The following is a 14,680-nucleotide window of genomic DNA, read 5'->3' on the forward strand; positions in this document are numbered from 1 at the left end:
TAAAACGTGGAGGCAATTATTTTATAAAGACTATGCGTTCTCCTGTTCTATTGGTTTTCTTTAAACTTTATTTCATTGTCTAGCAGGCAAAGGCATTATCCTAGTCATATTAGCAACCCATGACAGTTGTTGCATCTTTAGATCTCCCATCTTTCTAAATTTCTAATGGATATTTCTATCTCTGTCTATGAAACCGCTCCCATGTGAAGTGAACATTTTAGAAGGGTGTTTTCTTGCAAATTGCATTTTGGAACATTAGCGGGTAGTCCTACTGCCGTGCAGATTGCTGCACCTAAAATATAAATAAATCATAGTTCACCATCATTTTAGGCTAAATATTCTGATCTCTTCCATGAACCTTATTAATTGATACTAATATACCTCCACTAGACCACTACACTACTTTGATATGCATTGTGAGTATAAGCAATGCCCACTGAAAAATAAGTGACCTTGTCAAGGCTGTGGGTAACTGGTGAAAAGGAGTCAGGCACAGGAGAGCTGAGATGCGTGGACAAGGTATTTAATAAAGTAAACACCAGAACAAACACAATACAATGGTGCAGGAAAAATACCGGAACCACGAATAAACGGGCGTAACAACAAAACCCGGCAACAATAATACCAGCCGTCAGAATCGTAGCCTGACAATAAAACAAACATGCACACAAACATGGGGGAAACCAGAGGGTTAAATAATGAACGTGTAATGAGGGGAATTGAAACCAGGTCTGTAGAAATCAAAGCCAAAACAAATGGAAAATGAAAAGTGGATCAGTGATAGCTAGAAGGCCGGTGACGTCGACCGCCGAACACCGCCCGAACAAGGAGAGGGACCGACTTAAGTCGTGACAGACCTGCATATACCCTCCACTACGCCACTGATTATTTATGTTTTAAACAGGGTGGTTTGAGCCCTGAATACTGATTGGCTGAAAGTAGTGGTATATCAGACTGTATACCACTGGTATGACAAAAAACAAAACAATGTTTTACTTTTCTAATTATGTTGGTAGCTATTTTATAATAGCAATAAGGCACCTTGGGTGTTTATGGTATATAGTATGGCCAATACATCACTGCTAATGGCTATATCCAGGCACTCTGCAACCACACCTCCTCAGGCCTTATTGCTTAATAAGGCCCTACACCAAGTGTCAACCTCATTCCACGGAGAGCTCAGTGTCACTAGACAATCAGGTAAGGGGAGTTCCTTACTAATCAGTGACTTTAATTCATCAACTAAGGGAGGAGCGAAAACCTGCAGACACTCGGTCCTCTGTGGAATGAGTTTGACACGTGTTCTAATGCGAGTGGGGTGGGTTTGGCTTCGTGCTAATGATCGCAAGAGCAGCTGCTCACCGATTTGAAGGATCCAACTCAGTTTCACCTCCGACACCGCCAAAACATCCACTATGCAGGTGTCTGCTATCGCCGGTTAATACTTGATCTGATTCAATCTAGGCGTAAATCTCAACACATAGCCATCGCTTTTACATTGATTGCCTTGATAACATCAGTACTGCATAAGAGGGAGGGGGTTTAAATAGGGAGGAGCAGTTAGTCAGCCTACGTTAGCCATCAAGCTAACGAAGTTAGTCCCATATGAGTTTTCCAATGGAGCCCTCTTTGTCTGGAGAAGTAAATGAACGGTTCCAGCACTGTAGGAGCTGTATCTACTACGCTTTTTTTCTGGACAAACTGGATCACTCAGAGTTCCAATGCAGCAATTGTTTCCTTGAGAGGATTGTAGGCTTGAGGTGGCTTCCTTGATCACGCAGGTCGCCAGCCTACATAAGAAACTGCAGAGTGGAATGTTTACCTTTTCTACGGCGGTTGCTAGATGGGTTGGATGCATGTCCATCTTGTTGTTTGTCTTTATCCAACTGGCCAGTGTTGCCCGGAGTTCATGTGCCAGGGGAGCCATCTCCTGCCTCTCCTCCCACATCTAATAGCAGAGTCGAAGAAAAAAAGCAAGAGGAGCATGGCAATCAACGATGGTAGCATGTCACGAGCCGTGGAAGTCGAAGACAGTAGCTTCCCGCAAAGCAGTCTACACCCCCAACAAGAGGCCCGGAGCAGATACAAACAACGGATACAAAACAAATTTTCGCCGCCCTGGAGCCTGATCTTCCTGCACCTTCGTCGCTCGGGGTACCTGTGTCTGCGGCCGCTGGGCCTACTCCTACTACTTCACCTACAATTTAGAAGTCGACATCGGCAACCTTCCATCTGATGGAGACCTGCACCATCCTGTGACGCGTGGGAGTGGGCGGATTTCCTCATCCTTCTCACCAGCCGTGATTTTGGGCAGCTCCATGGTAAGAAATGTAACTGTTCCTGGTGCAAAAACGATGTCCTATCCCAGAGCACAAGAAAATTACATTACTAAGCTGCTCCTGAATGTATTACGCTAGGACATTGACATCGATTCTATCGATTCTATCGCTCTGAACAGTTGAAACTGGATTTTTATAAGAGCTGATTGACTCTCTGCTAGACACTAATAAAATGCGCATCATATATGGCCCTGAGCCCTCTCTGAATCGTGGTATTGAACGCTTTAGCGGGATTCTTTCTCTTCACAACTGGCTACGTGATTATTGCAGCTCAATGGGTGTAACTTTTGTTGACAATTTCGATACCTTTTGGAAACAAAACACGTTTTATAAGGAGGATTGGATCCACCCAAATCATATGGGTTCCTGGATCCTTTCACAGCATTATAAGGCTGCATTGAGACATTGACTTATCAATGATCCCCTAAGAATAGTAAAGCCCCCTTTACTGGTTCAAATAGCCAACCAATTATCCTGTTAGCAACCCTTAGTAAAGTTCTGGAAAAAACTTGCAATGCTATTCAATTTTACAGTAAACAAATTGACAAGAGACTTTCAGCACACTTATAGGGAAGGACATTCAACAAGCACAGCACTTACACAAATGGCTGATGATTGGCTGAGAGAAATTGATAACAAAAAGATTGTGGGGACCGTTTTGTTAGACTTCAGTGCGTCTTTTGACATTATTGATCATAGTCTGCTGCTGGAAAAACTAATGTGTTATGGCTTTACAACCCCTGCTATATTGTGGATAAAGAGTTACCTGTCTAATAGAACACAGAGGGTGTTCTTTGATGGAAGCCTCTCCAACATAATCCAGGTAGAATCAGGCATACCCCTGGGCAGCTGTCTAGACCCCTTTCATTTAAAAAATCTTTACTAACGACATGCAACAGGCTTTGGGTAAAGCCAGTGTGTCGATGTATGCAGATGACTCAACACTATACATGTCAGCTACTAAAGCAACTGAAATGACTGCAACACTTAACCTGTCTGGCACCGGGGTTCCGCTAGCGGAACTCCTCCCACATTCCACTGAAAAGGCAGAGCGCGAAATTAAAACAATATTTTTGAGAAATATTTAACTTTCACACATTAACAAGTCCAATACAGCAAATGAAAGATACACATCTTGTGAATCCAGTCAACATGTCCGATTTTTAAAATGTTTTACAGCGAAAACACCACATATATTTATGTTAGCTCACCACCAAATACAAAAAAGGACAGACATTTTTCACAGCACAGGTAGCATGCACAAAGCCAACCTAACTAACCAAGAACCAACCAAACTAACCAAGAAACAACTTCATCAGATGACAGTCTTATAACATGTTATACAATAAATCTATGTTTTGTTTGAAAAATGTGCATATTTGAGGTATAAATCAGTTTTACATTGCAGCTACCATCACAGCTACCGTCAGAAATAGCACCGAAGCAGCCAGAGTAATTACAGACACCAACGTCAAATACCTAAATACTCATCATAAAACATTTCTGAAAAATCGATGGTGTACAGCAAATTAAAGACAAACATCTTGTGAATCCAGCCAATATTTCCGATTTTTTTAAGTGTTTTACAGCGAAAACACAATATAGCATTATATTAGCTTACTACAATAGCCTACCACACTACCGCATTCATTCATCAAGGCACGTTAGCGATAGCAATAGGCAAGTTAGCGATAGCGAATAAACCAGCAAAATATATTAATTTTCACTAACCTTCATAAACCTTCATCAGATGACAGTCCTATAACATCAGGTTATACATACTCTTATGTTTTGTTCGAAAATGTGCATATTTAGAGCTGAAATCAGTGGTTATACAATGAGCTAACGTAGCATCTTTTTCCCAGAATGTGCGGATATTTTTATGACACTCAACTATCCTGACCAAATAACTATTCATAAACGTTACTAGAAAATTCATGTTGTATAGGAAATGATAGATACACTAGTTCTTAATGCAATCGCCGTGTTAGAATTCTAAAAATAACTTCATTACGACATCCAGCTTAGTTATAGCGAGAGCGTGCCCAAAATCTGGGCGCAAACTACTATTTCACATGTTCGACAGATATATGAAATAGCATCATAAAATGGGTCCTACTTTTGATGATCTTCCATCAGAATGTTGTACAAGGGGTCCTTTGTCCAGAACAATTGTTGTTTGTTTTAGAATGTCCTCTTCTCCAGTCAATTAGCACGGAAAGCTAGCAAAGTAGCGCAAAGCTTTCTTTCCTGAACAAAGGCACACAACGCAACACGCCTAACGTCCCAAATAAATTTCAATAATCTAATAAAACTATATTGAAAAAACATACTTTACGATGATATTGTCACATTTATCAAATAAAATCAAAGCCGGAGATATTAGTCGTCTATAACGACAGCTTTTCAGAAGGCAATACCAGGTCCCTTCTCGCACGCTCCAGAAAACAGGAAACTGTTGACACGTCATGCCAAGAGCTTCTATTCGACCCCAGATCAAGTTATACACTCCATTTCTTCTCTCACTGCCTGTCGACATCTAGTGGAAGGTGTATGAAGTGCTTGTATACTGATATATATGAAGGCCATTTATAGGCAGGCCCTAGAACAGAGCATCGATTTCAGATTTTCCACTTCCTGTCAGGAAGTTTGCTGCAAAATGAGTTCTGTTTTACTCACATATATAATTCAAACGGTTTTAGAAACTAGAGAGTGTTTTCTATCCAATAGTAATAATAATGTGCATATTGTACGAGCAAGAATTGAGTACGAGGCCGTTTAAATTGGGCACGATTTTCCCCCAAAGTGAAAACAGCGCCCTCTGTCCTCAACAGGTTAACAAAGAGCTGAAGTTAGTTTCAGAATGGGTGGCAAGGAATAAGTTAGTCCTAAATATTTCAAAAACTAAAAGCATTGTATTTGGAACAAAACACTCACTAAACCCTAAACCTCAACTAAATCTTGTAATAAATAATGTGGAAATTGAGAAAGTTGAGGGGACTAAATTGCCTGGAGTATCCCTGGATTGTAAACGGTCATGGTCAAAACATATTGATACAACAAATCAGATCAAATTTTATTTGTCACATGCGCCGAATACAACAGTCAAATGCTTATTTAAAAGCCCTTAACCAACAATGCAGTTTTAAGAAAATACCCCCCCCCCCAAAAAAAAGTAAGAGACAAGAATAACAAATAATTAAAGAGCAGCAGTAAATAACAATAGCGGGGCTATATACAGGGGGTACCGGAACAGAGTCAATGTGCCGGGGCACCGGTATCGAGATAATTGAGGTAATATGTACATGTAGGTAGAGTTATTAAAATGACTATGTGTCATGATGTTGCTTGCTTGGGTACTTCAAACCCCATCCCCCTCTCTCTGCCTCTCCCTTTCCTACCACAACCCATGCGGTGATCACAGAGAGATGTTGTCACGCCCTGGCCTTAGTATTCTTTGTTTTCTTTATTATTTTAGTTAGGTCAGGGTGTGACATGGGGAATGTTTGTGTTTTGTCGTTTTGGGTGGTTATATGGTAAAGGGGGTGTTGGGTGTAGTGTATGAGTTTGTGTTGAGTGAATGTTTCTAGGTATGTCTATGGTTGAGCTAATGTTTCTAGTTATGTCTATGGTTGAGTGAATGTGTCTAGGTATGTCTATGGTTGCCTGAGTGGTTCTCAATCAGAGACAGATGTCTTTCATTTGTCTCTGATTGGGAGCCATATTTAAGGCAGCCATGGGCATCATGCATTTGTGGGTAATTGTCTATGTCTAAGTGTTTAGTGTCAGCACTTATGTTTGAATAGCTTCACGGTCGTCAGTTTGTTATTTTGTTAGTTTTTGTATAGTTGTTCGTTTCTTGTTTTTTCTCTCTTCTATAATAAAAGAAGATGTACTTTCCACACGCTGCATTTTGGTCCTCACTCTCTTGTCAAGACGATCGTGACAGATGTCGTAAATTCCTGAGAATCCCCCCACCACAAACAGTATTAAGAGAGAGGGTAAACTTTCCGGACAAAGGAATTCTCTTCCACCTCACAGAACTTGGGGTACGAACATATTTCATATTCCTGCAAAAGTATGAAAGATCGGTGGACAGTCCAGCTATGAACCGGTCCATTTGTCACCACGTGGGAACCTCATGTGAGACTGTGGGACCACATTACCATACCGCTGTTTATATAATAACCTCAGATATGAGGTTTACATCCCGTGTGTTGTATAAAATGAATGAGTGAGTATGAGACTGTTTGTATAATTGTGTAATATGATTTTGAACTGTTTAATGAAGGAAAATACAACTCCCTGTTGTATTTGAACTAAATCCAAGGACCGCCCCTGAGCCAGTTGGGTCAGAGACCATGGGACCACCCCTCTCTGCTATCTGAATAAAAGCCAACTTTAAGAAATTACCATTTAGACCATGCTTTTCTCCATTAGGAGGGGAACGAAGGTTAAAGTACCATTGGTGCATCTTTAACCATACCACGTGGTTAAACTCTTAAGACGAATGAGAACAAGTCTTTGATATTGACTACTAGTCTGCAGCTAGGAATTCGGTATCATTGAACGCGAAGAAAGACAACCGCCGAAACAAGCATTCTATAACGAATGTCACTCCCCGAACAATCCACAATAACTACGACAGAAGGAGCTCCAACAAAACGAACTTCCTCTCCGCCGATCAAGACGACACAAACAATGAGCGTAAATATATATATATTGATTGCAATTGTTCCCGAATGAGTGAGCGTTCATGTGTAAGGATTATCATGTCAATTGTTATAAAGAGTATACTCTGTAGTGACTTCTGAATCGACCCCCATCCATCCCTTTTGTCTAACAAGTCGCCATGCAGGTTCGGCCCACTAGGGCATATTTTCTCCTATCATTTCATGTAACTATTTTAAGTTTGTTTGTTTGTTTATGCATTTCTGTGAATTAATTAGTTAGTAATAAATAAATGATTTAAGACAATTGATGTATGGATGACTCATAGTGAAGACTGGGTTTGTGCAGATAATCAACGATTTACGACATTTGGAATGAGACTGACGTGAGGTAGAGTAAATAAATCATTAATTAGAAGACTATTGATCAGATATGAAAATATCTGAAAGGTTATATTGGGAAATTATAACTTTGTAATCTAATAACTTTCCCTGGTGCCCTCGAATTCATAGTTAATTAGTTATGTTATTACTCAAATGATAGCGTAATCCCTAATTACAGGAATCTATGATAAAAACTATAAGTCTTCAATTTAACGATAGCAAAGACACGACATATGCATAGATAATAACAGAGAGTAGCAGCAGCGTAGAAGAGGGTGGGGTGGGGTGGGGGGGAAATGAAAATAGTCCGGGTTGCCATTTGATTAGCTGTTCAGGAGTCTTATGGCTTGGGGGTAGAAGCTGTTTAGAAGCCTCTTGGACCTAGACTTGGCGCTCCGGTACTGCTTGCCGTGCAGTAGCAGAGAGAACAGTCTATGACTAGGGTGGCTGGAGTCTTTGACAATTTTTATATATTTTTATAGAGGTCCTGGATTGCAGGAAGCTTGGACCCAGTGATGTACTGAACCATATGCACACACTGTATAATGGGTTGAACTCTAAACATAGAAATATCTGTCATCGCTCCATCCCCTGTGACTGACCCTTCATCGCCACATTGTGTGTATCTACAAACGGATCCCTTAGTTTACCAATGCCTGAGATATAGTACTCTGTAGTGCCTTGTGGTCGGAGGCCGAGCAGTTGCCATACCAGGCAGTGATGCAACCAGTCAGGATGCTCTCGATGGTGCAGCTGTTAAACCTTTTAAGGATCTGAGGACAAATCTTCTCAGTCTCCTGAGGGGAAATAGGTTTTGTCATGCCCTCTTCACGACTGTCTTGGTGTGCTTGGTCCATGTTAGTTTGTTGGTGATGTGGACGCCAAGGAACTTGACGCTCTCAACTTCAACTTCAAATCATCTCCTTTGTCTTGATCACGTTGAGGGAGAGGTTGTTGTCCTTGCACCACACGGTCAAGATTATGACCTCCCTATAGGCTGTCTCATCGTTGTCGGTGATCAGGACTACCACTGTTGTGTCATCAGCAAACTTAATGATGGTGTTGGAGTCGTGCCTGGCCATGCAGTCATGAGTGGACAGGGAGTACAGGAGGTGACTGAGCACGCACCCCTGAGGGGCCCCCGTGTTGAGGATCAGCCTGGCGGATGTGTTGTTACCTACCCTTGCCACCTGGGGGCGGCCCGTCAGGAAGTCCAGATCCAATTGCAGAGGGAGGTGTTTAGTCCTAGTCTTAGCTTAGTGATGAGCTTTGAGGGCACTATGGTGTTGAACGCTGAGCTGTAGTCAATGAATAGCATTCTCACATAGGTGTTCCTTTTGTCCAGGTGTGAAAGGGCAGTGTGGAGTGCAATAGAGATTGCATCATCTGTGGATCTGTTGGTGTGGTATGCAAATTGAAGTGGGTCTAGGGTTTCTGGGATAATGGTGTTGATGTGAGCCATGACCAGCCTATCAAAGCATTTCATGGCTACAGACATGAGTGCTACGGGTCGGTAGTCATTTAGGCAGGTTACCTTAATGTTTTTGTGCACAGGGACTATGGTGGTCTGCTTGAAACATGTTGGTATTACAGACTCACGTCCTGGTAATCCGTCTGGCCCTGCGGCCTTGTGAATGTTGACCTGTTTAAAGGTCTTACTCACATCGGCTACGGAGAGCATGATCACATGCATGTTTCAGTGTTACTTGCCTCAAAGAGAGCATAGAAGTTATTTAGCTCGTCTGGTAGGCTCGTGTCACTGGGCAGCTCTCGGCTGGGCTTCCCTTTGTAGTCTGTAATAGTTTGCAAGCCCTGCCACATCCGACGAGTGTCGGAGCCGGTGTAGTACGATTCAATCTTAGTCCTGTATTGATGCTTTGCCTGTTTGATGGCTCGTCAGAGGGCATAGCGGGATTTTTTATAAGCTTCGGGTTGGAGTCCCGCTCCTTGAAAGCGGTAGCTCTACCCTTTAGCTCAGTGCGAATGTTGCCTGTAATCCATGGCTTCTGGTTGGGGTATATACGTACAGTCACTGTGGGGACGACGTCCTCGATGCATTTATTGATAAAGCCAGTGACTGATGTGGTATACTCCTCAATGCCATCGGAAGAATCCCAGAACCCTATTCCAGTCTGTGCTAGCAAAACATTAGCTAAGATGGGGAGAAGTCGGTCCATAATAAAGCGCTGCTCTGCCTTAACAGAACTATTAAACAAGGCAGGTCCTACAGGCTCTCATTTTGTCGCACCAGTACTACATAGAGCCATGTTTAAATGGAACTTTAATCCAGATCAGGTAACTGATGCAAGCAGTAGAATCAGATTTAAAAAACAGATAAAAATACACCTTATGGAACAGCGGGGACTGTGAAGCAACACAAACATAGGCACAGACACATGCATACACACACATGATAACATACGACCTATACACACACGTACACATGAATTTTGTGTTGTAGATATGTGGTCGTGGAGTAGGGGTCTGAGGGCACACAGTGTGTTGTGAAATCTGTTATGAATGTGTTGTAATGTTTTTAAAATTGTATAACTGCCTTAATTTTGCTAGTCCCCAGGAAGAGTAGCTGCTGCCTGAGCAGATCCATTATAAATACAAATACAACATACAAATACATACATGCTGTTCCTGTGTAAACTACTGGTGATAATAATTACATACAGTCATCAGTGATCTAATCCTACAACCTCATGACACCTTCTTAGTTCTAGGGAGGTGTATTGGTTAGAGATTATGGTTTCATGATTTCTCATAAATGAATCACTCATCTAACCCATCAAACACACACTTTTAATTGACATGCAGCATTCACAAGAGCATACACTCTTCTTCAAACATGCACACAGAGGCAAACATTAATTAAACTTCATTAACTTAAAGGTCTCAAACATATCTATCATAATATTCAGCAACTATTGATGGAACTGTTGGAAGAAAATAGTCCAGTTCATCACATTTCATCATTTATCAAATGTACAGTGTAAAGTGAACTAATAAAGTACAGTAGTTATACAATAAAAACAAGACAAAACAGATGTAGTTACTGTACCATTTAGAGATTACTTCTTTAATTGAAAATATACTTACTAAATCAGTGGAAACCTTGGTTGAGACCATGCTGTTTATACTGAGACAGCATAGCGCCAGGCCAGCTGTACCAGTACCACTGCACTGACTCATTACACAAATAACTGTTATTGCTAGAAAAAGCCTCTTAAGTGCTCTTGCACAATTCTTAGAGGACACTCGATTACACTGGAACTAGAATGAGCAAAGTATGAGCAAAATTAGCAAAACTCTATTCAGGAGGATTGTAACTGTTTCTTGTAGGCCGGATTGCTACAAGAAAAAGCCTCTCAATTTGCACAAGTGCTCTTGCACAATTCTTAGGACAATCGATCACATTGGTATCTCAAACATATAAAAAAAAATCTATATTTCAATAATTCAAGGGTTCCAGGATCAGGGTTGGCCTCACCAGCCATAGGCATAATAGCTATGTGAATACATCAATATACACATTGTCAGATAATGTCTAATAGAGACATGACTAATACAGTTCTATACTACAGTTTATCCCAGGTGTTGGCTGCGGTTTCAGAGCCCCTTTGGGCTTGAAGGGCATGTGGTATCTCAGACACTTCCAGAAGTGGCCATTAGGGGACGCAGTAGAGCTGCTCTTTCCAGAGCTGGGCCTCCTCCACCTCAGAGCTCCCTGCTTCCTCCTGATGTAGTGCAGTGACTTGGGCAGGGAAGTGTAGTCCACCTTGCCATCTATCTCCACCAGGACAACCCGGAGGCCATTTTGGATCAAAGCGTCGTACAGGCCAATCTGCTGGTCGTAGCAAGGGCGGTCCTGCGGGCTCTGGTGCAGTGGTAACTGGTCCTCAGGATCCATTTTGGGGTGTAGAGGGGATGCACTCTGGGCTGACAGGATGATGATGAGTCGTCTGCTTCTCCTCATTGTCTCTGAGGTGACATCATGGATCGCTACAGGGAAACATTGGACTTTATTTTGTGAACAGGGACAATGCACTAGATCAACAATCACATCAATTAAAGTGTGTGTGTGTGTGTGTGTGTGTACCTTCCCCAGGGAGTTCATCCCGGCCACTGACAAAAAGTGTGTATCCGTATCGTCTCTCCAACACCTCAGGTAGAACCTGCAGAGCAAACATCTCTGCCCTGGACAACCCATCACCATGGACATAACTGACATAGGCATCATACAGCTTTCCATCTGGTGCTGGAAAAGTAAAGAGGAGAAGAGGAGCGGAGAGGAGGAGAAGAGAAGATAAACATTTTATCCATTATAAATATATATATTTAGAAAATGGCCAGAGACCTTTAATTAAAACTTCTTAAGACTAGGGGGCGACATTTTCACTTTTGGATGAATTGGTGCCCAAATTGAACGGCCTCGTACTCTGTCCTAGATCTTATGATATGCATATTATTATTACTATTGGATAGAAAACACTCTGAAGTTTCTAAAACTGTTTGAATTATATCTGTGAGTAAAACAGAACTCATATGGCAGGCAAACTTCCAAACAGGAAGTGAAAATTCTGAAATGGGTCGCTGTGAAAGGCATCGCCTATTCAATTGCCTTATATTTATGGATCTGTATGCACTTCATACGCCTTCCACTAGATGTCAACAGGCAGTAAGTAGAACGTGGAATGAAGCGTCTAGCCTGATGTGGGACCGAATGAGAGCCTTTGGAGTGACAGGTCAGGCATATTGCCAGTTTTTGGCCATGCACATTGGGAATGTCATGTCCTTGTCTGCAATGCGTTAGATAGACATGAAGAAATGCTCCGTCTGGGACGTTATTGGATATATATGAGAAAAACATCCTGAAGATTGATTCTCAACTGAGTTTGACCAGTTTATTCGATTTGTAATATCACTTTTTGAAGTTTTCGTTCATTAGCGTAAAGTTCTATGGACACGTGAACTACACATGCTAGCCAAAGTTGCTAATTCGACAGAAGTAATGGACATTATAAAACAAAAAAACGATTTATTGTGGAATTAGGATTCCTGGCACTGCATTCTGATGAAAGATCATCAAAGGTAAGGGAATATTTATGATGTAATTTCGTATTTCTGTTGACTCCAACATGGCGGAGAATGGCTGAGCGCTGTCTCAGATTATTGCATGCTGTGCTTTTTACTAGAGTTATTTTTTAAATCTAACACAGTGGTTGCATTAAGAACCAATGTATCTTTAATTATATGTTAAACGTATCTTTCATCAAAGTATATGATGAGTATTTCTGTATTTCACGTGGCTATCTGTAATTACTTTCGCTATTTTCGAGCCAATTCTTAACATGGCGCCAATGTAAAACCACGATTTGTGTCTATAAATATGCACATAATCAAATAAAACATAAATGTATTGTATAACATGATGTCATATGACTGTCATCTGAAGTTGTTCAAAGGTTAGTGATTAATTTTATCTCTATTTGTGGGTTTTGTGAAAGCTATCTTTGCTGTGAAAAAATGGCTGTGTTTTTTGGGATATGGTGGTGAGCTATATGTTGTGTTTTCGCTGTAAAACATTTTAAAAATCGGAAATGTTGGCTGGATTCACAAGATGTTTATCTTTCATTTGCTGTATTGGACTTGTGATTTCATGAAATTATATTATATTATATCCCTGTGGCGCTAGGCTAGGCTATGCTAGTCAGCGTTTCTGATGACAGTTATCCGGGATGGGTGGTCCAGTTAAGGCCAGGAATCTTTTGTGATCGTGGAAGATCTGTTTACGCACCTCTCTTTTTGGACACTAGGGGGCACAGTCTCCTATAGGCCAGCACCAGGTCCACTTTAAAGAGGCAGCACATCGCTACTCCAAGAACGACCATAGAAAAGGCCAGGCAGAGACACAGGCATGTGTAGAAACCACTGTGATTGGCTAGAAAGGAAGGAAGTGAGCTATGAAGAGGTTATCACATTATATGCTGACTGACAGTAGCTAGTCTAAGTTACTGTAACAATATCAGCACCTTAAATCAAGTCTCTCACAAATGACATGGCCAACGTCCTGTTCAAACACAGACTCTTATGGGTGATTTGAAGTCCTCCATGTTACTTAGGACTATGTTTGGGATCCTACCTGGTTGGAGCCACAGAAACCCTATGTCCCGACCCAGGGCGTTCCTGGCGATGCAGCTGATGGTCACGTTGAGGAACTCAGGACGGACCTCATAGATAGACAGAGTGGACCGGCCATAGACCCCACTACTCCTATGAAGGCTGAGGTTCAGGTGGTGAGAGAGTGAGATGATCACAGTCACAGTGTAGGACAGAGCTCTACACACATACTCATGCACACGCATGTGTACCCACACACGCAAGCACGCACACAAACACACAGACTGAGATACAGAGTGTAAACTACAGTTTTAAAAAGGGGTACTCACATTGTTGTCTTTGTCACGTTGAGCTGTTCTATGTGGTCAGTATGTATTCCATCTACCGTCCAGAACATAGAGCTCTCTGACTCTGTACCTTCACCGACCCCCAGAAACGCTGAACACACCAGCTCTACTCTTGAGCCTGCCGTCAAACAGAAAACACTCTTGAGTCAGTGGCTATGTCATGGCCCTTTTTAGTATTGTCTACGAAAAAGCATGATGTCATCATTTCTCACCTGTTTCAACCGTAACGGTTTCTTTTCTGGGATAGGTTATTTGGGGATTCAACAGGACTTTTTCTGACAATACAAAGACCACACAGGTATGGCAAGATAGTCAAACAAAGCCGTATCGATAACGTACAGGTAAACAGAAATGCTACAATCCTTACAAAGTTACAAATCACCTAATTGTAACAAACAGAGAATAACAAATAAAAGGAAAATATAAAGAATTTACAATTTCACTCTCGGTTACAGCCACAGAAAGTGTGGTGAGAAGAAATATATGCTCACGGCATAGAAGTGAAAAGGAGGTTTAGCTTTACCTTTGTTGACTTTGAGCTGAGTGCTGTGGGTGGCGGTGTAGTTTCTCCCCTGCAGAGAGAACTCTACCAGGCAGGTATAAACTCCAGCATGGCTCTCAGTAGCATTGACCAACCGGAGCCTCTTCGGACAATCTTCTTCAATGATCGTCTCTCCATGCTTGTCGACAGGACTACAGTCCTGCACATTCCATCAGAGATGCTGTATTTTATTTATTTATTTTATGTCACCTTTATTTAACCAGGTAGGCAAGTTGAGAACAAGTTCTCATTTACAATTGCGACCTGGCCAAG

The 14,680-nt window shown here is 41.7% G+C and overlaps 1 protein-coding gene across 1 annotated transcript in view; it reads right to left on the reverse strand.

Annotated features, from left to right (window-relative positions):
• Positions 1-10,171: 10,171 nt before the first annotated feature.
• Positions 10,172-14,680, reverse strand: part of LOC129820895 (interleukin-1 receptor type 1-like) — a 44,766-nt gene continuing 40,257 nt past the window's right edge. Inside the window, exons 5-11 of the mRNA XM_055877987.1 lie at positions 14,390-14,567; positions 14,079-14,141; positions 13,849-13,984; positions 13,542-13,681; positions 13,197-13,340; positions 11,499-11,657; positions 10,172-11,401 (exon numbers count right to left, since the gene is read on the reverse strand). Coding sequence (XP_055733962.1) covers positions 10,962-11,401; positions 11,499-11,657; positions 13,197-13,340; positions 13,542-13,681; positions 13,849-13,984; positions 14,079-14,141; positions 14,390-14,567 — 1,260 coding nt within the window. The 3' untranslated portion in view covers positions 10,172-10,961. The remainder of the gene's footprint in view (positions 11,402-11,498; positions 11,658-13,196; positions 13,341-13,541; positions 13,682-13,848; positions 13,985-14,078; positions 14,142-14,389; positions 14,568-14,680) is intronic.

Source organism: Salvelinus fontinalis, chromosome 23 (genome assembly GCF_029448725.1).
Source record: "Salvelinus fontinalis isolate EN_2023a chromosome 23, ASM2944872v1, whole genome shotgun sequence".
Taxonomy (NCBI): Eukaryota; Metazoa; Chordata; class Actinopteri; order Salmoniformes; family Salmonidae; genus Salvelinus; species Salvelinus fontinalis.